General features: G+C 51.1%; 1 protein-coding gene across 5 annotated transcripts in view; it reads left to right on the plus strand.

Moving 5' to 3' along the window:
- RHBDL3 (rhomboid like 3) overlaps positions 1–22,951 on the plus strand; it is a 50,157-nt gene that overhangs the window by 19,754 nt on the left and 7,452 nt on the right. For 3 of the 5 annotated variants that reach the window (XM_019423892.2, XM_019423889.2, XM_019423893.2), the window contains 5 exons: positions 1,144–1,368; positions 4,593–4,741; positions 7,093–7,205; positions 12,661–12,761; positions 22,847–22,907. In XM_019423892.2, coding sequence (XP_019279437.1) covers positions 1,144–1,368; positions 4,593–4,741; positions 7,093–7,205; positions 12,661–12,761; positions 22,847–22,907 — 649 coding nt within the window. Of the gene's footprint in view, positions 1–859; positions 1,055–1,143; positions 1,369–4,592; positions 4,742–7,092; positions 7,206–12,660; positions 12,762–22,846; positions 22,908–22,951 lie in introns of those variants that run through there. The other 2 variants (XM_053892660.1, XM_053892659.1) reach the window with 2 other exon arrangements.

The raw sequence follows: 22,951 nt of genomic DNA on the forward strand, positions 1-22,951 counted from the left end.
TGGAGGGGGTGAGCTTTAAGCCAGATTTTGAAAGTGAAAGACCGTGGAACCCGGGAATGGAGGAGGGGTGCTGCAGACAGAGGCTCATTCTACCTTAAACCCCTGTGCCTTGGTCTGGCCTGGTTCACCAGCCAGCCCTCCCTGGGCTTCTGCCATCAGGTTTAGCCAAATGTTCCCTGATAGGGCCACAGTCCCAGGAATGTGTTGATAACCCCCACCCCAGCTACCCAGGCAGCCCTGTGGGCTCTGGGGGTGGGAGAGCTTTATCTCCCCATAAGAAGGATCTGGAGTGTGGTCGTGGAGGACGGGTGGGACGCCACAGAGGCCCCAGGAGCCTAGAAGTCAGCAAGGCCGGCCGCCTGGTTTCTGGGAGTCAGGCTGACCACAGAGCGAGGCCGCCAGGACTCCAGTGAGGATACATCCGGCAGCCTGAGGCTGCGGACGGTAGGGCCGGTCGGTCCTCAGACAAGGCTCTACGACCAGTCCCTTGGCACACCAAGCGTTCCAGGCACTCAGGAGTGATGACCTTCCACAAACACAGCTCTGGGTTCTTGTTCTAGAGACCTCTCTGCAAACTGTTCTACCTCACCAGGGCTGCTCACCTCTTCCCAAGCTGGCATCTCTAAGGACTCGAGCTCCTTCTCATCCTTCAGTTCTCACTCAGTTACCCCCTCCTCGAGAAAGCCCTCCCTGACCACCGTGGGACAGGGCTGGGCTGCCTCCTGAGTGCTCCCCCAGCAGCCTTCACGCTGAGCCGCGATTGCTGGTTTCTTATTTGTCTTAAGCACCATTGTGTCCTCTGTGCCTGGCAATGTGTTGACACTCACTTGTGACGGATGGATGATGGGTAGTTAGGTGGAAGGAAGGTACGGTGATCATGGGTACAGGTTCTGACTTTGAACTTCGACTCCTAAACCTCTCTCTGATTTTGTAGAATGAGGATGTTCACCGTCCTCATCTAACAGGTAGACTAGTTAAGAATATCCAAGGAGCCCAAAACAAGTTGCTTTAGAACATCTGCCACGTGGGACCCCAGTGTAGAAGAAAGAGAAAGGTGGGATGAGGCCTGGTCGGTCCAAGGTACGTGCTGAGACCCCGAGACCCCAGTTCTGAGCCCTTCCCCCTGCCCTGTTTCCCACGCAGATGAGCAACAAGCGGTCCAACAGCTTCCGCCAGGCCATCCTGCAGGGAAACCGCCGACTCTGCAGCAAGGCCCTGCTGGAGGAGAAAGGGCTGAACCTCTCCCAGCGGCTCATCCGCCACGTGGCCTACGAGACCCTGCCCCGGGAGATTGACCGGAAGTGGTACTACGACAGCTACACCTGCTGCCCCCCGCCCTGGTTCATGATCACGGTCACGCTGCTGGAGGCAAGCACAAGGGTGGGGAAGGGGCTGCCCAGCCCTGGGGTGGGGGGCGCGGAGGGGGTGGGCAAGAGGGTGTTTGAGATCAAGACAGGAAGGGCAGCGTCTCCTCCACCACAAGGCGGCGGGTGAGGCCGAGCTGCCAGTCAGGCCGTGTTACAGGGCCTGTGAGTGTTGTTAGAACCCCGGGACCACAAGGATATTCCGAAGATTATTATCGCTGCAGCAAAATCCCCGTATGACCACCCCCTACCAAAACAGCAGCAACAAGAACAATGTCCTAAGCTTGTTGACGTGGGGGATTTGGCTAGGCTAACTCCTTAAAACTAAGTTATTTTAGTTCCTCCCTGGTGGGGAACGTGGACCAGTTGTTTGCTCCCCCAGGACTCCATCCCCCCGCCGCCTCCCGTAGAGCAGGGATCACCAGGCCCGCCTCCTTCTCCCATAGAACTCCTCTATTTAGCGCAAGAGTGCCTGGTGGCGCTTTCTGAACACAGAAGCATTACTCAAAATGCATATGGGAGGGAGTGTTTATGAACAGGTAAATGTGGGCTTAACGTATTTTGAAAGAACATTCTCCCCTTAGGGAATCATCCGTCCCTATCGTTATTCTAAACGTCTCCTGCTTATGCAGTAGAAGCCAAAGGTACCGTTTTCTGAGTGTGTGCCCCTGTGTGAGAGACTCTGAATTCTTTTGGCTGCTGAGCCTAGAACCCCTGGGCCCCCAACCCCAGCTCCTGAATGGTGTTCCGTAGTCTGCCCCGTTTCTCTTCCAGAGCCACGGGCCTAATTACCACCACGGCATATGTTCCTATAAAGCTGATGCCGAATCAAATGGCAGGATCATTAAGCTCCATGGCGATCTTCTTCTTTTCTTCCTGAATCAGAATAGCTGGTCTGCAAGGCCAAGCGCTCCTCTGTTTGTTGTTATGGCTTCATCCAAGCGCATGTTGAAGATGCGATGTTTCTGAGATATTCTTGGAATCGTTCTCCAAATGCTTACTGTGTTGGTCTATTTATTAAATTCTATTTGAGGACCAATAATAATGAGCTGCCTTGGGAGCTGTATTTGCTGCCAGACCACCCGTGTCATGTAAGATGGACAGAACAGCTCCCCAGAGAACCCAGGGGAGTCCATCTGCTGGAGGGTGGGGATGGGGGCGCTGGGAGTGGCACAGGTCCCGCCCAGGAGGCCCGAACCCCACACCGATTACAGCCTCATTCGCTGAGTACATGACACGCACAGCTGGCCCTTCCTGTGCTTCAGCACTTTCAAACCTCATGACCACCTGGAAGCTTGGGCATCCCCATTTCCAGATGAGGAAACCAAGGACCAAAGCGTTCAAGTAATTTGCCCAAGGTCATCCACAGAGGCGTCCAGGTTGGTTTCAAATTTCCAGAAACTGCAGCTCTGTAAACTCAAACCACCAATCAAGAAGAAAATGCTGAAATAACTGTTTCAGAGTATTTGTACTAAAGCCCAAAGCTTTCGTTTTACATATAGTTTCAGTAACTTGGTTTCCTGGGTCCATAACAGGGAATGGGAGGGACGTGGTGGGAAGTTACTAGAAGGGGCCCACAACCAGCCAGCAGTAGGGAGTAAGAACCTGGCTGTCATACCTGGTTTACAACCTGCTGACCACCTGGCAGTATGGGTGAGAACAAAAGAAAATTTCGAAGCCGACCTGAGTCTTAAAGAGACACGCAAATTGGGGCCATTTACTGTAGGACTGAAAATCCCAGGGATGCCCGGCTGGCTCAGTCAGAGGAGCTTGCGACTCTGTCTCAGGGTCATGAGTTCAAGCCCCACGTTGGGTGTAGAGATTACTTGAATAAATAAACTCTAAGAAAACAAAAAAGGCACGTGGGTGGCTCAGTCGGTTGAGCGTCTGACTTCGGCTCAGATCATTATCTCATGATTTGTGGGTTCAAGCCCCGTGTCAGGCTCTGTGCTGACAGCTCAGAGCTTGTTTCAGATTCTCTCTCTCTCTCTCTCTCTCTCTCTCTCTCTCTCTCTCTCTCTCTCTCTCCCTCCCCCCCCCCCCTCTGTCTCTCTCCCTCCCCTTGCCCCTCCCCCGATTGTGCTCCCCCTTTCTCTCAAAAACAAATAAACATTAAAAAGAAAAAAAAAAGAATGGGGTGCTTGGGTGGCTCAGTTGGTTAAGCGTCCGACTTCAGCTCAGGTCACGATTTCGCGGTCCGTGAGTTCGAGCCCCGCGTCGGGCTCTGGGCTGATGTCTCAGAGCCTGGAGCCTGCTTCTGATTCTGTGTTTCCCTCTCTCTCTGCCCCTCCCCTGTTCATGCTCTGTGTCTCTCTGTCCCCAAAAAATAAATAAATGTTAAAAAAAAAAAAAAAAGAATGGGGTGCTTGGGTGGCTCAGTTGGTTAAGCGTCCAACTTCAGCTCAGGTCATGATCTCATGGCTTATAGGTTCAGGCCCCGTGTCAGGCTCTGTGCTGACAGCTCAGAGCCTGGAACCTGCTTCGGATTCTGTGTCTTCCTCTCTCTCTGCCCCTCCCCTGCTCACACTCTGTCTCTGTCCTTCTCTCTCTCTCTCAAAAATAAACATTAAAAAATTTTTTAAAAAAGGAAGGAAATTTGGACACATGCTATAACATAAGTGAATCTTGAGGACATCATGCTAAGTGACATAAGCCAGCTACCTGTGTGAGTCCGCCTAGATGAGGCACCCAGGGGAGTCAAATTCATAGAGACGAAGTAGAATGGTGGTTGCCAGGGCTGGTGCTTAATGGAGACAGAGTTTCACTTTTGCAAGACTTCTGTGGATGGTGGCACTGACAGCTGCACAACATCGTGAACGCACTGGATGCCACTGAGCTGTATGCTGAAAACTGATGAAGGTGGTACATTTTATGTTATGCGTATTTTACCGCAATTCAAAAAAATCACCTTGTGTAGAATTGCCTCTTCCCCCAAACGGGTGTGTAAGTTTTTGCTGCAATTAGTTGAAACCCCCCCGAGCCTTTCCCGCCTCGCACAGAGGAGGTGCAGGCAGAGCCCACATGACCATTTAACACAAAATAACCAAACCAAAGTGGGGTGAGGGGTGGCCGAGAGCTAGGCAGGGTGCCGGCCACAGGGGCTGTCCCTCATTCTCCGAGGAGGAAAAGTGACAAGTTCCTGCAGGGGATTCTGAACGTTAGCACCAGAGGGGCTCCTGGCCAGTTTCACGTCTAGTAACAGGCCCCTGCCATTCTGTTTTCATCCAGGTTGCCTTTTTCCTCTACAACGGAGTGTCGCTGGGTCAATTCGTGCTGCAGGTAACCCATCCGCGATACCTGAAGAACTCGCTGGTTTACCACCCACAGCTCCGCGCGCAGGCATGGCGTTACCTGACGTACATCTTCATGCACGCGGGGTGAGTGCCTGCCTTCATTCGCTCTGGCTAGAGTCCCCATAGGAAAACAAGAGGTCCAGAGAGCCTAGAAGGAAATGTTTCAGTTTGTTTTTATCTTCCTGGACACAGGGTTTGAGGTGGCTCCTTGAAACTTACCTAATACCAGAAGATAGTTCATTCCTGACACAGTATGGAAAAGGGGAAATAGATGGAGGAAAATGCTAAGTTTAAGCCCACAGTGAAAGTGGTACAAATGTAGGTTACAAGTTCGTTCTGAGCTTCCTAGTGGCCAAAGCAGAAAGGGAAGTGTTAGCTACCAAGTTCATGATCCATAAACTGTGTGCGTGTCAGTGCCCCCAGAAGTGGAATAAAGGACAGGTTTCTTGAAAGCGCCTTTCTCCCAAGGTGGTCTCCATAGGTGGTGAGAGTCTTTTTGAGGAATTCTAGCAATAATTATAGTATCTGTTGATGGGATTCCCTGCCCAGGCTGCCCAAGCCTGTGACTCCACAGTGGGTAAGACTGCTGCCTTATTTCCAGGACTGACCTCTGGCCTTCCTTGATCTTTTGGGGTGAGGAACAAGAATGGACAAAAGCCTCCAAAGCCTCTTTGTGCATTCTCTGCCTCTGGGAGCTAAAAGCCTGGAGGCCAAAGTGGACAGTGCACAGAGGCTCTTAGCTGAGGCCCATAGTGGTGGCCTCAGGCCTTTCTCTAGCTATTGCTTCTAATGGGGCAGTGCCTGCCTGGGAGAGCCCTTGGAGGAGTTTCTAGGTCTGTGATTTTGAGGGAGGGAGGGGCTCTTGGCTGGTGCTGCAGCCGACAGGAGATAAGGACAGCTGGCCAACATCTGGGATGAGCCCAGCAAGGTGACCTATGATCCAGGGTCCCACTCTGGACCAGTGAATCCAGTGAGGTAGAGAGGAAGGAGTTCGGATTGGGATGCAGGAGCCCTGAGTTCCCCTCACCGGGTGTCTTCTAGTCTCAGGCTCTTGCCTGTAAACCAAGAAGACAGGACCGGAAAACCTCTGCAGTCTCTCTATGAATCTGATGCTCGCATCCGGCTCTTTTCCAGTGCGTTTGTCTGACACTTCTAACCCTTCGGCTGGCAGTCAGGGCTGGAAGATTCCAGGCATGATAGGAGTGTAGAACAGAGCCCCATCTGTCTGAGCTACCTTGCAGGTGCCCTCCTGGGTAGACAGGTGCTCACGTGTGCCCAACATGGCACAGTGATTAGTCTCCAGGCAGGGCCTTGCAGACCAGGACCAGGGCTGTGACCCAGGCCAAGGTCCAGACCCCTCGTGATGTGCTCTGTTACCCTATAACTTAAACATCTCCAGGAAGCTGTGCAGATGCTGTAGGCTCAATTTACGTGAGACAGTGGATGTTAAAGTGCTTTGTAAACTTGAAAGCACACATTGATATAGCAAGAGTAACATTACAACTTTTTCCAATAACATAGGCATTCGGCTACACACCAGTTAGCAACAAGATCTGGTCGTAGATGTATGATAGTATAAAAAGGAAAGTATTCATAGGGTAAGAAAACCCAACCCTGAGTGTTGGGTAGAATGGGATTTTAAGGGATTTCATGATATTTTAAGGGATAACTTTGAATTATTAAGTTCTAAGAGATATCTCTAATACTTACAATTGTTTTTTTTTAATGTTTATTTATTTATTTTTGAGAGAGCGAGAGAGTGAGCAAGGGAGGGGCAGAGAGAGAGAGAGAGAGAGAGAGAGAATCCCAAGCAGGCCCCATGCTGTCAGCACAGAGCCCGACTTGGGTTCCATCTCACGAACCGTGAGATCATGACCTGAGCCGAAATCAAGAGCTGGATGCTTAACTGACTGAACCACCCACGCGCCCCTCTAATGCTTGCACTTGTCTTGAAAACATCTTTCTCTTTGAACATCAGTAGCTCTTACAAATGTGTAGTGAGCCAGAGTAACTTCGTGGCCTGGTGAATGGAGCAGATTCTGCCCATCAGGAACCCGGGCTGTGTGACTGTAAGCCAGTCAGTGTCCCTCTCTGAGTCTTGGCTTCTCATATGTGAATGGATGGATTTGCTGGATCTTAACTGTGGTGAGGCGCCTTCTCACTATGGCAGGTGCAGGCATTGCCAAGCACTGCCCAGGCCCTGCACTGTTCCTTCCTGTCCCAGGTGGCAGGCAAGGTATGCTGTTTCCAAGACGACCTGTCTGCATTGTAATTCCTGTCCCTTAGACCCAGACCATGAGCTCCTCAAGGTAGGTATAGGTCTTATTCCCTGCTGGATCCCCAGCATCTTGGCATACAGTGTTTGTTGAATGAATGAATGAGTGAGTGAATGAATGAATGAATGAGTGTATGAATGGAGTGGTCTTTCTGTACAGGATAGAACACCTGGGACTCAACGTGGTGCTGCAGCTCCTGGTAGGGGTGCCCTTGGAGATGGTGCACGGAGCAACCCGCATTGGGCTTGTCTACGTGGCTGGCGTTGTGGCAGGTAGGCAGGTGGGCTGCAAGTCCACAGGGGTAAACTTCCCCAGGGTGGCTGGGAGACCCCATGGGATTGGGCAAGCCCCCAGCCTCCAGCAATGCAGGACTCCCATCGCCAAGGCTCGTAACTACCAGGGTTAGCAAACCTCCTCTGGAAAGGGGACTACCATCCAAAGAGGGAGGCATGTGATGGCAAGGGGAGGAGACCACAGGATGTGGAACAGGCAGATTGACCGGGGTTTCTGTCTTTATACTGCCATGTTGTAGCTGTGTGAGCTTGGGGAAATTCCTTAACCTCTCTTGGCCCCATTAGGTTTTAGGAGGGAACTAATAAGATCTGCCTGTAGGGTGTTAGGAGGGTGGAGTGAGGTGACAAATGGAGTAACAGTGCCATATAAACTGCACAGGCACAGTAAGATCCCTGTAGGGACATCCAAGGTGTGGGTGGAGCCAGGCCCACCCACGAGGCCTACACCTGTCCCCTTGATTGACCCCCTGCTGACAGGAAGCAGGTCTGGCCTAAGAGGTAGTGAGCACTCACGCCAGCTGGAGGAGACTGGGGCCCTAGCTGACTCTGTTCACACGGCAAAGGACCATGACCTTGAGGATGGCCGGCCCTGTGGCCAGTGGGACGCCCCCTCTCCTTCCCTGGAGGGAGGTTAGGCTGGCTGGGGTGAGCCGGGGAGAGCAGACTGCATTTCTGCAGAAAGAGTCTGCACCAACCGGGTTTCTGAACAGAGGGATCTCCCTCGTGATGTTTCCAACCTTATAGCTGGCTGCTGCTTCTCCTTCTCCTTCTCCTTCTCCTTCTTCTTCTTCTTCTTTTTTTTTTTTTTTAACAAGGTTTGCCGCCTCAGCTCTTCACCTTGACAGCTGTGCCCAAGGGAGCTTTGTGTGTATGTTTAAGTAAGATCTTAATCCTTTCTGAGTGGCATTAAAGTTGTCATCAGGAGAGCAGGGCGGCATTGACCTTGTAAACAATGAGCAGATAGTGACCCTGGGAGTAACTGAGGTGGCTTCAGGAATCCAAGAGGGAAGGGTCCCACCCCACTCACCCATTCGAGGCTGGTCTGCTAGTTCAGGAACCCTCAGCTTGGGAGATTGGCCTCTCACCTTCTTCATTTCTCTGTGTGCTGCGGGTGAAAACTTGGCCACCTCGGACAGCACCCACATGAGTTTCCCCAGCATCTAGCACCTTCCACATCCTTTAGCAAAGGTCTAATGAGGATCTCTGTGTGCCAGACTTAGCCACCCACGCAGTCCCCGAGTCTTGACATCTGGAGATTCATAGCCACATTTTCTATACCTACATACCCAGAGACCCAGATGGTTAATGGCGAGGAACAGGAAAGACACTCATAACACTTGCAGTTAGCAGTCAATTAGATGGGAGTGCCAATAACCCAGAAGACGGAAGTAAGATTCAAGATGACTCAGGCCTCACCCAAACTGATGACACCCAGCAGGAAGGCAGTGCAGGTGTCACTCCCCAGTGACCCCGGTGCAGAGTGGGATGGTGCACAGACAGAAGGGATCCTTGCCAACCAGACAGGAGGGGGTGGGGCTGTATCATAAAGCAAACAACATGTACTATTCCATCTGAGGCATTGATTCAGACCAGAGGTCACTCTGGTCACCATAAATCATGTCATTGATCTTCTGGACTGAGTTGATTGATCTGCCTGCACCCCTTCCTTCCCTGTCTACTCTGTGTGCATCCCAGCTCAGAGAGGCGGCTTCATTCACAGCCAGCCAGACCCTGACCGGATAGCCAGTAGTTAGCAAGTGTCAGCCATGGGCAGGCAAGCAACCCCTCGAGGCAAGTACTATTACTCTCCCCTTGCTGCAGGTGCAGAAACAGCCTTAGGGTGTCTCAGGGACTTGCCCGAGAAGACCTAGCCGTAAGTGGTGGAACTGGCCCCAGACCCAGGCTGCCTGACCCCAAAGGCTGTGCTTCAAACCACTACCGTATGTTATGAGAACCAGAAGGCAGGCCTTGTCCTTGTGCATGTTATTTATTGTCAGAAACCAAGGGAGGTCTTTTTTTTTTTCTAATGTTTTTATTTTTGAGAGAGAGAGAGAGAGAGCAAGCAGGGTAGGGGCAGAGAGAGAGGGAAATAGAGAATTCCAAGCAGGCTCTGTGCCGTTATCTCAGAGCCCGATGTGGGGCTCGAACTCACGAATTGTGATATCATGACTCGAGGGGAAGGTGCGTCGGACACGAACCAACTGAGCCACCCAGGCGCCCCACCCAGAGAGGTCTTAATAGACATCAGACCCCACCATTTAGCTCCTGCCCAATGAAAATATTGCAAAGACAAGGCCATCACATTTTGTAGCAATGACAGGCAACCTCTGCTGAGCACATCCGATACTCTGGGCCTGTGATACAGGATGCACATACGTTTTTCCTGTATTGACAAATCTTATGAGGTGGGTACCGTCACTCCCATGTCACAGGTGGTTCAGAGAGGTGAAACGACTAGCATAATTTTCTTAGAAGGACGAGGGAAGTACTAGGAGTGAGTGGGAGCCCCATGCTTCTAACCAATGCTTGAGGCTGACGTGTCTCTTGCTTCTAGCTAACTATCACGTGGCTAAAATTTAGGTACTTTAAAAACCAGTATTTCAAGGGCTCCACCCAGCTTTTCTTATAGATTATATAGATGATACACCACGTGTGCATCCCCAGAGACTTAACTCAGGGTTTGGCATATGTTAAGCAGCAAATATTTGTAGAACAAAGGAGAGAATACATACATAAATAAAGTTATATTGCTCAAAGGTAGATGTTCTGCTGATTTCTATTTGGATTTTTTTGTTTTAATGGCCAAGGGAGACGTTGGAAAACACCTGCTTTAAATTATTTCAGGCTAACATTATCGCAGCTGTGCATTATGATAAAGTCACCAATTTATCTGCGTGCTGGTGTGGACCCAGAACTTTTTCAAAAGAGTTCACAGTCCAACTAGAACTGGTCCCTTGGCCTGTGCAGAGGTGCGTTTCACTCCATCTTGCCATTCTATCCCCATCCTCTGCCCCATGACGTCTGGGGCATTCATACTGGCCTTATGGAACTGTCATCCATGAGGCTAGGTTCCACACAGCTTGTCCAGAATCCTGCATGGCCCAGGCTTCCTGCCCCGGGATGACCTTTATTACTATATTGATATGTATGCATGCCCTTGTTCCCAGTCCCTCTAGTCCAGGGCTAACCTGCAGCCACTTGAGGAAATCTTTCTGCCATACAAGGAGGACCGGTGAGTCCAGATTGTTACTTTCGGGATTCTAGAACCAGGATCCAAACCTCAGATCCTGGATCCCAGAATCTCGGGCTGTTGAATCTCTCTGATCTGGAAGGAACTCTTGAGGTCCCCTCCAGTGGCTGCCAAATTTTACTCCCCAGACCCCACCCCCACTCAGCCATAGGCTCTCTGCGCTCTGCTCCATGGGGGTAGGGGTGTGGGTAAGGTTTCCTTTGAAAAGAGGGTTTCACTGCTCAGAAGTTGGTTAGCCTTAGACCTCTTTATGTCACAGAAAGCTGAAGCCCAGAGAATGCAGGGGCTGTGCCCAAGGTCACGCAACTAGCCAGCCACGCCCCCATTCCAGACTCCTGCCACAATCCCAAATTGACCCTTGACCCCGGGGTCGTGGACCCCTCTCCATGGGTAGGGTGAGAGAAAGGTCAGGGTGGGGAGGCTGGACCCTGGGGCCTTCCCCACCGCCTCCCTACCGCTGCGGATCCCCCCGCACCCGGGAGGCCGACAGAGCAGAAGCTGGGCCTGCAAGAGGAAAGAGGCCAGCCCAGGGAGGCTGGGGCTTCCTCTGTCCACGCGGTAATTAATGAGCGGCTCCGTCTCCAGCAGCCAGCCCTCCACAGCCCCGCAATGCAGCCTTCACCCTTTTCCTTGCGGGCCCTGCCCAGAGAGCGTGGGAATCCTTTGTCATGCAGATCCCACTGCCTGTCTGTTTGCCACCCTGGGATTTTTTTTTTTTTTTCTGTTATATATGGCTGACCCCTTGGCTAGGCAGTAAAAAAAAAAAAAAAAAAAAAAGATCTGACAATAGATCAATACCTAATTAAAGCCAGAGGGAAGGCATGAAAGGGGAGAAGAAAGATTTATAGTCACCCTGGGAGGGGAGAAGGACTTGGGAGTTCTAGGTTCATGACAGTGCTTTTTCCTGGGAGATCACATCCCCCTTGAGACCAAGAATTTGCCATAGGGATCTCCCAGCGAGCTGAGGAGCCTTGAGAGAGGTCTGAGGGGGCAGCGAGGGGGGAGAAGGCGGATGATGTTCTGGGGGCTCCTGATGCCCAGGTGTGTCGGGTGCCCGGGTTCCCGGGTTAAGCCCAGCCTCCTCCTAAGTAGCGGACCCTACACTTGTGTGGAGCCTGCAGTTTGGCACTTCTGCCCGTCTCCACCCAGGCAGCGGCTAATTGGCTCCCGAGCCTGCGGGCATTTTCCAGTGGTGGTTTCTGCGCACTCACCCAGGCCAGCCACCTCAGCCTCTGAGCCCTGGGCTCTACCTCCTGGTTATTTTTAGTCTCTCGTGTCCTTCCCTGGAAGCCAAAGCATTGATCACACTTAAATGAGACCAGAACAATACATTTCCCTTCTCCTCTCTGCCCAGCTTCCCTTCCAGCACAAAAGTTTGTCATCCCCCAGACCAAAAGTCTACCCCCTTCTCCCCCCAGAGGGTATGACATCATCTCTCTCTCTTCCTTGGGACTTTTCAAGGACATTTTTCCTCCAGCGGAACCCCCAGTCTGGAGATTCTGTTGGCCTTTTGTCACTCGGCCGGAGGGAGGGAGGTCGGAGGTGAAGCCAAGCGGGTTTCTAGATGCCGTTGAGCAGAGAAATGCTCTGGAGCGATGGTGGAGGGTGGAGGGTGGAGGCTGACCTCTGTCTGTACCAGTTCGGGGAGTGGCTGCCGTTGAGGCCGCGAGCGTGGACTTTGTGTCGGCAAAGCTGGACTCAAATCCTGGCTGCAGCCCTTCCTACCAGTGACTCTGGGCTCAGCCTCCTCACCTCTGCATTGAGGCTGCTGTCACCCTCCTCAAAGGGCGGCCTCGGGGGTTAAACGGGCCGATGTAAGTGAAACGCGTGGCCAGCGCGCCATACACGGTGGCCCACGCGTGGCAGCTGACCCTGCAGTAAGTATTGCTACCGTTTGTTATCGCTCAGAGCCCCGAGGTAACACCAAGCGGGACAGAGTTGCAGTGACAGGCAGGTGGTCCCTTCCCTCCACTGGGTCTTCTGTAAAAGAAGTTCGAATCAGATGGCTCTTTCAAGCCATGAATGTAAGCTTCTAGGAGGCCCCAGGGCGACACCGGATGAAAGGAAGAGATGGAGCCTTTGCTCTGGGGTCTTACCCCCCAAGGCTGCTGCGTGTGAGGGCCTGGGGCAGGCGCGGGGAGTGCGCACCAGCACCCTTGAATTCCTGATGTCTCTCTGTACCAGGGTCCTTGGCGGTGTCTGTGGCTGACATGACTGCACCAGTTGTGGGCTCCTCTGGAGGGGTGTATGCACTCGTCTCTGCCCATCTGGCCAACATCGTGATGGTGAGCACCTGCTGTCCCAACATGCCTATCTCGGCCTCCCCTCTGCATGTCAGTCCTCGCCGGGGATCTTCTTCGACTTCCCGGCTCAGGCCCAGAAATGCCAGGCAGACCTGGCTGGTAGGAGGGCTCACTGACACCTCACTTTTTGCAGGCTGATTTCAAATGGGGCTCTTCCATATACGATTCGTATTTTTTCCTTCTTGCCTATGAAATTACCCATTTCCCTATGCTACCCCTTTCCCGTTCAGCTTTAAAAAGTGTTACAGTAGGGGTGCCTGGCTGGCTGCGTCAGTAGAGCCTGCGACTCTTGACCTTGGGGTCGTGAGTTCAAGCCCCACGTTGGGACTAGAGCTTAGTTTTAAAAAAGAAAGACAATGTTTGGTGTCCCTGGGTGGCTCAGTCTGTTAAGCACCCAACTCTTGATTTTGGCTCAGGTCATGATCTCACAGTTCATGAGTTTGAGCCCTGCATTGGGCTCCATGTTGACAGTGCAGGGCCTGCTTGGGATTCTCTCTCTCCTTCTCTCTCTCTGCCCCTCCCCCACTCTCTCACTCTCTCTCAAAACAAACAAACAGAGGGGCGCCTGGGTGGCTCAGTCGGTTAAGCGTCCGACTTCGGCTCAGGTCATGATCTCGCGGTCCGTGAGTTCGAGCCCCACGTCAGGCTCTGTGCTGATGGCTCAGAGCCTGGAGCCTGTTTCGGATTCTGTGTCTCCCTCTCTCTTTGCCCCTCCCCCGTTCATGCTCTGTCTCTCTCTGTCTCAAAAATAAATAAACATTAAAAAAAAATTAAACAAACAAACAGATATTAAAAAAATAATTGAAAAAGGGCGCCTGGGTGGCTCAATCAGTTGAGCCACCGACTCTTGATTTCCTCTCAGGTCATGATCTCTCGGTTCGTGAGTTCCAGCCCCACATTGGGCTCCATGCTGACAGTGCAGAACCTGCTTGGGATTCTCTCTCTCCCTCTCTCTCTACCGTTCTCCTGCTCTCTCACTCTCTCTCTCAAAATAAATAAACTTTAAGGGGCGCCTGGGTGGCCCAGTCGGTTAAGTGTCCGACTTCGGCTCAGATCATGATCTCACAGTTCATGAGTTCAAGCCCCACATCGGGCTCTGTGCTGACAGCTCAGAGCCTGGAGCCTTCTTCAGATTCTGTGTCTCCCTCTCTCTCTGTCCCTCCCCTGCTCGTACTCTGTCTGTCTCTCCCTCAAAAGAAATAAACGCGAAAGGAATTTTAAAAAATAAACTTTCAGAAAAATAATAAAAATTTAAAAAAGACAACTTTAAAGAGTATTACAATCCTTGACCACTAGCATGCATCGTAATTGTAATTCATTGCTTGTCACAGATGATTAAAAGTAAAGGGATCTCAGCAAAATTCTCAAAAAGGAAAGGAGCCTCTAAGAGGTTAAATGATTTGTCCACAGTCACAGTGAAGATTGTGGCAAGTCGGGACTTGAACCCATACTTCCTGACAGCCACTCAGGTGTCATTCCCTTACACCAGCCTCTCACAGTGTCGGGACACGGCCATTCCTTTCCCAGGCTCTTTTTTGCCTTTTCCTGAAGGGCATTCTTTTCTTAAGATTTTTGTTTTCTAAGTCATCTCTGCGCCCAACATGGGGCTCGAACTCACAACCCCGAGACCAAGAGTCACACGCTCTGCCGACTGAGCCAGACATGCCCCTCCTGAAGGGGATTCTAGCGTACTAGCTGAGAGCCCAGGCTCCGGAGCCAGTCAGCCCAGATCTGAGTCCTGGCTACTTACTTCCCAAAGAGGCACCTTGGGCACATTACTTAACTGCGCTGTGCCTCAGTTTCTACATCTGTGAAATGAGATGATATTGATAAATGAGATAAGGTGAAAATAACCTATTCAATATAAAGGTTAACTCCCTCCTCCTCCAAGAAGAGGCCAGGGTTGGACCCTGAATGGAGACAGAGTCTTTAAGGAGAGAAATAGGAATCCGTCTGATAGTCCCAGAGGAGGCCAAAGTTCTTGTTTTACAGGCAGTCGGGAGGAGGAGTCACCGGGAGCGGCCCTGCAGGCCTGATGCCCACCAGGGAAGGCCCAGGTTCTACTCATCCCCGGTGCCTGGCCCAGGGCTGGCCAAATGGCAGGTGGTGCCAAGTAAATTTTTTTTAAGATTAAAAAAAATGTTTATTTTGAGAGAGCGCACACGTGTGCAAGCAGAGGAGGGGCAGAAAGAGAGGGAGAGAGAATCCCAAGCAGGCTGCACGCTCAGCACGGAGCCCCATGTGGGGCTCAGTCCCATGACCCCGAGATCATGACCTGGGCCGAAATCAAGAGTTGGACGCTTAACTGACTGAGCCACCCAGATGCCCTGGTTTTGTTTGTTTGTTTTTTTTAAGTAATCTGTACCCCCAACGTGGGGCTCTAACTTACAACCCCGAGATCCAGAGTCGCACGCTCCACCCACAGAGCCAGCCAGGCTACCTCCTCCCACCCCCAACTAAATTTTGAATGAAGGAAGGAAAGAAGGAATGAGCAGTGTCTAGAAACGGCATCGCTTCCCCCCAGGGTCCTCCTGTTCTCACCTCCCTCCTCTGTCACTGTCTTCACCCACGTGGAGGATGTGTGAATGCTGTTACAACGTCTGGAGTTCCTAAATTCTCCCATTTCTTCTTTATTATTTATTGTCACTGTCACCTGCCAGGCTCAACACACCATCCCTTTTCTTTTCACCAAAGTCCCCTTTGTACATCGAGAGAGAGAGTGAGCGAGCGGCAGAGGGACAGAGGGAAGGAGAGGAGGGTGGGGGGAGAGATGGACCGACAGACGCCAACGACATTTACTACTCATCTGAATTTTGGCAACTTCACGTGAGCACCTGAAGAGACACAGCAGGTGTAGGAAAGCTTGCGTGGACGTGCGAGTGTGTGTGTGTGTGTGTGCACGTGAACTTACACACGTGTGCGTGCGCACACACACACGGCCCGGTCCGCTGAAGATCCTGACAGCACAGGGCTGCCTCACACAACCCTTTTAAATGGGTCATTCTGTATCGGTGCCACAGCTTTCCCCAGACACAGCTTTTTCTCTGGATTCCACCTCCGCCGCTCCCCCCTCCTCCTGCCCCAGTTCCCTTCTGGAGGGGATGGAAATGCTAACAAACTCCCCTCCCCGCCCCCCCCCCCCCCCGCCCCAAGATGTGTACATGGGTGAGGGGACCGACAAGCACAACTAAGAAGAAATAAACAGTTCATAGAGAGGCCCTGTTTCCACCCCCTTCCCTGCAGCATGGGAAACAACCCTGGGGCCCCAAAGTTCCCATGGTGAGGGCAGATCACCCCAAGAACCACGGGGTGGGGCATGGGGCTCGAGGAGGGAGGTGTGAAAGCAGTTTTGTTCCCGTTTACACTTCTTTCTGGCAAGTAGCCCATGGCCTGTGGTGGTGGAGATGAGCAGTCCCATCCGAGAGCCCACTACCCTTCTAGAAGGACGTGGCTTTCGCCGGCCAATTGGGAGCGTCGCAGTCCCCGGAGCATGACATATGGTAGCCTTTCCCTAGAAAGTTGTGTGATGCTTATCTGATGGTGAAACAAACCTCGTTTTCTCATTAGAAAGGTTGGTTTCCTTTCAACAAGAGCCCGCCTTTACCCAAATTAGCTCAGCGCCCAGCACTTGAGAGATGCATTAGCACGAACCCTATACATTGGCCATTTCTGTGGGTCAGAAGCATTTAAACATTGGCAATTTCCATCTAATAGGTATGCTAGAATTTTGAATTCCCAAATGAAGACTTGTGTGTGAGTGTGTGTGTGTGTGTGTGTGTGTGTGTGTGTGTGTGTGCCTGCGTGCGTGTGTGCAGCGAAACACCTTGTCAGAACGGACGGGAGAAACAGCATGCTAGTCAGAGAATCTAGACGTGAGTACTGGACCGACCATCTTAAAAGCTGTGAGTTGCTTCACTTCTCAGGGTCTCCGTTCCCTCATCTGCAGCCCCTCTTTACGAGGTAGTTGTGAGACAGACATGGAGAGTGAAAACGGTGGATGTGAAAATGCTTTCCATGTGGCAAATCACCACACAGCTGGGGGATCGCGTGTGGGTCTGGATGTGTGTTTACATATCCTTGAATACGTATAATTTTCTGTGTTTATCAATTTTGCCTGTTATCTGTAGGAGCAATTAGAAAATGTGTCCCTTTTACATCATATACAAAACAGAAAAAGTGTTCAACACTTCTGTTCTCAGGACTAAGTGAGGGATTCTGCCTTAAATGAAAGCATGTCTTGTTTTTCATGAAAACTCTCTGGGTTCCAGGGGTGCCTGGTTGGCTCAATCGGTAGGGCGTGACACTCTTGATCTCAGGGTCATGAGTTTGAGCCTCATGTTAGGTGTAGAGATTACTTAAAAATAAAATCTTGGAACACCTGGGTGGCTCAGTCAGTTGAACGTCCAGCTCTTGGTTTCAGCTCAGGTCGTGATCTCACAGTTCATGAGATCGAGCCCCATGTCGGGCTCTGTACTGACAGTGAGGAACCTGCTGGGGATTCTCTGTCTCCCTCACTCCCTGCCCCTGCCCTGCTCACGTGCGTGCGCATGCTCTCTCTCTCGCTCTCTCTCTCTCTCTCTCTCTCAGAATAAATAAACTACGTAAATAAATCAATAAAATCTTTATAAAAAACCCCACTCTGAGTTCCAAAAAGCTTACAGTTTACATCAAGGGATTAAGTTCAGAAAATATTTCAACAAAAAAACCGGATGGCGTAAAAAACTTGCAATCAAGACTTCTTAGTTTATTTTTTTATTATTAAAATTTTTTTTATTTTTTATTTTAAAATTTTTTTTATGTTTATTTCTGAGACAGAGAGAGACAGAGCATGAGTGGGGGAGGGGCAGAGAGAAAGGGAGACACAGAATCGGAAGCAGGCTCCAGTCTCTGAGCTGTCAGCACAGAGCCCGACACGAGGCTGGAACTCACAAATGTGAGATCATGACCTGAGCCGAAGTCGGTCGCTCAACCGACTGAGCCACCCAGGCACCCCTATTAAAAATTTTTTTTAATATTTATTTATTTTTGAGACAGAGTGTGAGCAAGGGAGGGAGGGCAGAAAGAGGAAGACTCGGAATCTAAAGCAAGCTCCAGGCTCTGAGCTGTCAGCACAGAGCCGGACGCAGGCTTTGAACTCGCAAACTGTGAGACCTTAGTTGAAGTGGGACACTTACCCGACTCAGGCCCCAAGCCTTCTTAGTTTAAAGACTAGATGTGTTAAGATACACATAATTGAATAATTTATTAATTGCCTTTTGTTGGGGCCCACAGGCCAGAGTTCCGTGATTCCATGTAGGACATATTTACTTACACTCTCTTCTATACGATAGCTGCTTCCCTAAAACATTCGAGATCTCAGTTTTTGCAATGGGACCATCTTGTCAAAGCACAAAGAGAGAGCGTTGTCTAAAAGACACTGGAGATCTCTATGTCGTAAGGTTCATTTCATTACTAAAAATCCTTTCACAGGAAATCAGTCCCCAATTTGTCTGTCATGCTTTCCCCTTTCCTGTGCTGGGTCTTTTTGAGGTCTTTTGACAAGATAGGTGAAACCGGGAAGCTCCCGCCTGGGTTCCAGCCTCTGAGCTCCTAACTGGTTGGGTGAACGAGATGCCCAGGGGACTGGTTACCCCCTTGTTTGCTGAGGGGGGGTTCTTTCTCACCCTGCAAGGCTCTGGGAAGGAAAGACATGAAAAGGGGCTGCAAGAGACGCGTGCCCTGGGGCCGCAGGCACTACCACATTTATAGCCTCAGCAGGGCAGCAGGGCAGCAGGGCTGGCTGCGAGGAGATCTTGTGCTTTGCTCCTGTTGTTTCACTGCAGTTTGGAGGGAATAATGGGGCGGGGAAATGAAGCAGCTGGTGGGAAGGGGTGACTGGAGTTTAACCCCTCAGCTGCTGGGAGAGGAGTCATTTCCCCACGTCCACTCAGCTTTGGAGGCAGGTGGACACACAACAGCCAGTGGGGACAGACGGCACAGACAGAACATGACCCTCAGAAGTGTGGGCAGATGGAGGCCCGGACTGAGGGCCCTAGTGACCTCGACATTAACTTACCATGACCTTGAACCAGCCCTCCTCGACTCCCCATTTCTTCTTTGCTAAAGTGCAGGAGATGTGACTGGACCAAGCCGGTCAACTCCAATGCCTTCAGGGCCAGTTAGGGATTGTAAGCGAGGCTGGCCCGGGGAGCGCTGGGGTGAAGCTGAAACTGCCCGGCTAGTCCAAGGTCATTCAGAAGGTTTAAAGGTGCTGTGCAGGGCAAACCCACTGTCTTTGCCTCAGGTCTAGATGATCACGTCAGACACTTACGTGACGCTTACCACACGCCAGGCAGTGTTCTTGGTGTTCTATGCGTATGAATTCATTTTACCTTCGCAACCCGTGAGGTAGGTAATTGAGGTAGGCACTGAGTTGGCCCAGATTTACAAATGAAGACCTTAGCCAGAAAGAAGTTCTGAGCCACCTCACCGCTGGCCTTGCCAGACCAAAAATATGGAAGGTGCTTTTGAAGACAGACCCCAGATAGGGCCTGAGGGAGGGAGGTATGGACCTCAGCTGAAGGAGAGAGCGGCCAATATATTCTAGACTGATTTTGCCTGATATTATCACTCAGGGCACAGTGAAAGAGACGCTGTTTTTAGGTAAGATATTCTTCCAGAGATTTTTTTATTTTTTATTTTAGAGAGAGTAGGGAAGAAGGACAGAGGGAGAGAAAGAGGGAATACCAAGCAGACTCCGCACTCAGTGCAGAGCCTGATGTGGGGCTTGATCCCACGACCCTGGGATCATGACCTGAGCTGAAACCAAGAGTTGGACGCTCAACCGACTGAGCTACCCAGGTGCCCCCAGAAGGTTTTTATGAGGAAAAGGAATATTGGGAGTGTTCTGTATCACTTTTTTTTTTTTTTTTTTTTTTTACATTTTAAAAATTTTTATTTTTGAGAGAGAGACAGAGCATGAGCAGGGGAGGGGCAGAGAGAGAAGAAGACACAGAATCTGAAGCAGGCTCCAGGCTCTGAGCTGTCAGCACAGAGCCCAACGTGGGGCTCAAATCCACAAGCCGTGAGATCATGACCTGAGCCAAAGTCAGACGCTTAACCGACTAAGCCACAGGTGTCCCTCACTTTGGTTTTTAATTGTGGTGAAATACACACAGCATAAAATTTATCATCTTAACTTTTTTTTTTTTAATGTTTATTTTTGAGACAGAGAGAGGCAGAACATGAACGGGGGAGGGTCAGAGAGAGAGGGAGACACAGAATCTGAAGCAGGCTCCAGGCTCTGAGCTGTCAGCACAGAGCCCGACGTGGGGCTCCAACTCACAGACCGTGAGATCATGACCTGAGCCGAAGCCAGAAGCTCAACCGACTGAGCCACCCAGGCGCCCCTCATCTTAACCATTTTTAAGTATACAATTCGGTTGTGTCAAGTACATTCTCACTGTTGGGAAATCATCACCATCCATCTCCAGAACTGTTCATCTTACAAAACTGAAACGCTGTTACCCATTAAACAACTCCCCGTTCCTCCCTCCCCCAGCCCCTGGCAACCACCTTTTACTTGATGTCTCTATGAATTGGCCACTCTCTGTGTCTTGTAGGAGTGGACTCATGCAGTATTTGTCCTTCCGTGACTGGCTTATTTCTCTGAGCATAATGTCTTCAAGGTTCGTTTGTTAGAACATGGCAGGATTGCCCTCCTCCTTAAAGTGAATGACATTCCCTTGTATCTCTGTCTGTCCATCTAGGGATACTGGTTTGCTTCCACTCTCTTTTGGTTGTTGGGAATCAGACTGCTAGGAACGTGGGTGTCACTGTCAGGGGAGAATTAGGATCCGTGGGTGGACATGACAGGGAGGCAAAGCCTGGCCGGATGATAGCAGGAAGAATTTTTCAGTGGTTAGAGCCCCTTCACAGGGCTGCCCCAGGGGTGTCACGGGGCTGGGAGGGCCATTTTGTCAGCGGCTCAGCAGTGTGCTCCTTTGGGAGGAGCTGGTCCTTCTGTCAGGGACTCCCCAGGCCCTGCCCATCCTACGGTTGCATCCCGGAGAGGAGCTGAGGGGTCGCCCACCGCCAGCTAACTGCTCTAGGTTAGGTTGGGTTGCCAGATCCAGTGGAGGGCATCGATTCCTGTTGTTCCCTGTCTTCTGGTGGGGCTTCTCTGTGGGCAGTTGCCAGCAGGTGACAACATCGCCTGCCATCGGCTTCTTAGCATAGAACACGTCAGCAGGCGAAGATGAGACTTCCCCACCTGAAGAGCAGCCATGTGTCGCCACCTTACCCTACGTGAAGAGGGCTCTCCAGTCAGTGAAGAACAATGGGGAAAAGGGAGGCAATGGGCGAAAGCCGAACGCCTTCTGCAGGATTTCATCCTCTTTTTGGCAGATGCCCCGCATCCTGCTTGCTCCACCGAAGGTTCCATAAATGTTATTGTATGTGCCAATGCTCAGGGCCTTGGTAAAATTTAACACGTTCCCCCAACGTCAAAGGAGTGCGAGACGTGTCCTCAGCTGGGCCTGGGCCAGGCAGCAAAGACAGAGCGGGTGGGTGGGAGGGAACAGAAGCCCCTGGCTCTACCCCGTAGCCTCCTTCCCTGTGGCTGGTGTGTTCCAGGGGGATTCCAGACTTCTGTGCGTGCCTCTATAAATGACACGGTGCTTTGAATGCGCCGCGGGAGAGCCCCTCAAAGGAACCCTGTGGCAAAGTCTTTTGTAAAGTGAAAAATCCTTTTGTAAGATGAATAATTGTACTCTGTCTATCTGCTTTGGAGGTTCAGAGTGTCCTGAGATTCTCAGGGGAAAGAGCGATTTGTTTGAAGGCCATCTGGCTCCCCCTTTTTCCAATGCCTGATCCTGTACAGCATCCCCCTCCAAGTGACGTAAAGCCCCCGTTTGGAGCTCTCAGTGATGGGAAACACACGGTCCCCCAGGATGGAGCGTTCCATCTTTGGACGGCTCTTGCTTATTAGAAATGGAAACATCCCGAGCCTAAAAAAATTCTCTGATGTTTTCATCCATTGAATCCTCCACTTACAGATCACACTGAACATGACCTTTCCTTATGGTGACTCACTTGATACTTGATAACAGTGAACTTGACCCTGGGTCTTCTCTTCATCTGTTTCTCACATGCAGGATTTTGGTTTCTTTCATCATCCTGATGGTTCTGCTTTGACTTTGCTTGGTTGCCGTCCTGCATCCCTTTGGCAAACGTGAGACCTGACAATTAAGGCAGCTTTCAGGTGTTGTCAGCTCATGTAGAGGGGGCAGGGACCTTATCTTCCTAGATCTGGATTCTCTCCCTTTTCTTTCTTTCTTTTTTTTTTTTTAATTTTTTTTTTAACGTTTATTTATTTTTGAGACAGAGAGAGACAGAGCATGAATGGGGGAGGGTCAGAGAGAGAGGGAGACACAGAATCCAAAACAGGCTCCAGGCTCTGAGGGGTCAGCACAGAGCCCGACGCGGGGCTCAAACCCATGGACTGCGAGATCATGACCTGTGCTGAAGTCGGACGCTCAACCGACTGAGCCACCCAGGCGCCCCCTTTTTTTTTTAATTTTGAGAGAGAGAGAGAGAAAGAGGGCGGGGCAGAAAGAGAGGGAGGGAGAGAATCCCAAGCAAGCTCATCATAGAACCTGACGTGGGGCTCGATCTCACGAATTGGGAGAACATGACCTGAGCTGAAACCAAGAGTCCTATCCTTAACTGACTAAGCCACCCAGGCACCCTATAATGTCAGGTTTTCTTTTCTTTTTTTTAAACTCTTTTTTTTTTTAATGTCTTATTTATTTTTTGAGAATGAGAGAGTGCGTGCACGTGTCCGCGGGGGAGGGGCAGAAGAGGGGGAACAGAGAATTGGAAGTGGGCTCTGCACGGACATGGCTGACAGCAGCAAGCCCCAGGCGGGGCTCGAACTCACGAACCCTGAGATCACAATCTGAGCCAAAGTCCGACACTCAACCAACGGAGCCACCGAGGAGCCCCGATGTCAGGTTTTCTTAAACAAGATACATCCGCGGAGGCGTGGTCCTATCTGGAACTAATGGAACTTTCTCCTTTTGCTGTAGAACTGGTCAGGCATGAAGTGTCAGTTCAAGCTGCTGCGGATGGCTGTGGCCTTGATCTGTAGTAAGTACTGACGGGGCAGGCTGGGTGGTGTGGAGCCCTGCACC

This window comes from Panthera pardus, unplaced genomic scaffold (genome assembly GCF_024362965.1).
Source record: "Panthera pardus isolate Hobbes unplaced genomic scaffold, ASM2436296v1 HiC_scaffold_3, whole genome shotgun sequence".
Taxonomy (NCBI): domain Eukaryota; kingdom Metazoa; phylum Chordata; class Mammalia; order Carnivora; family Felidae; genus Panthera; species Panthera pardus.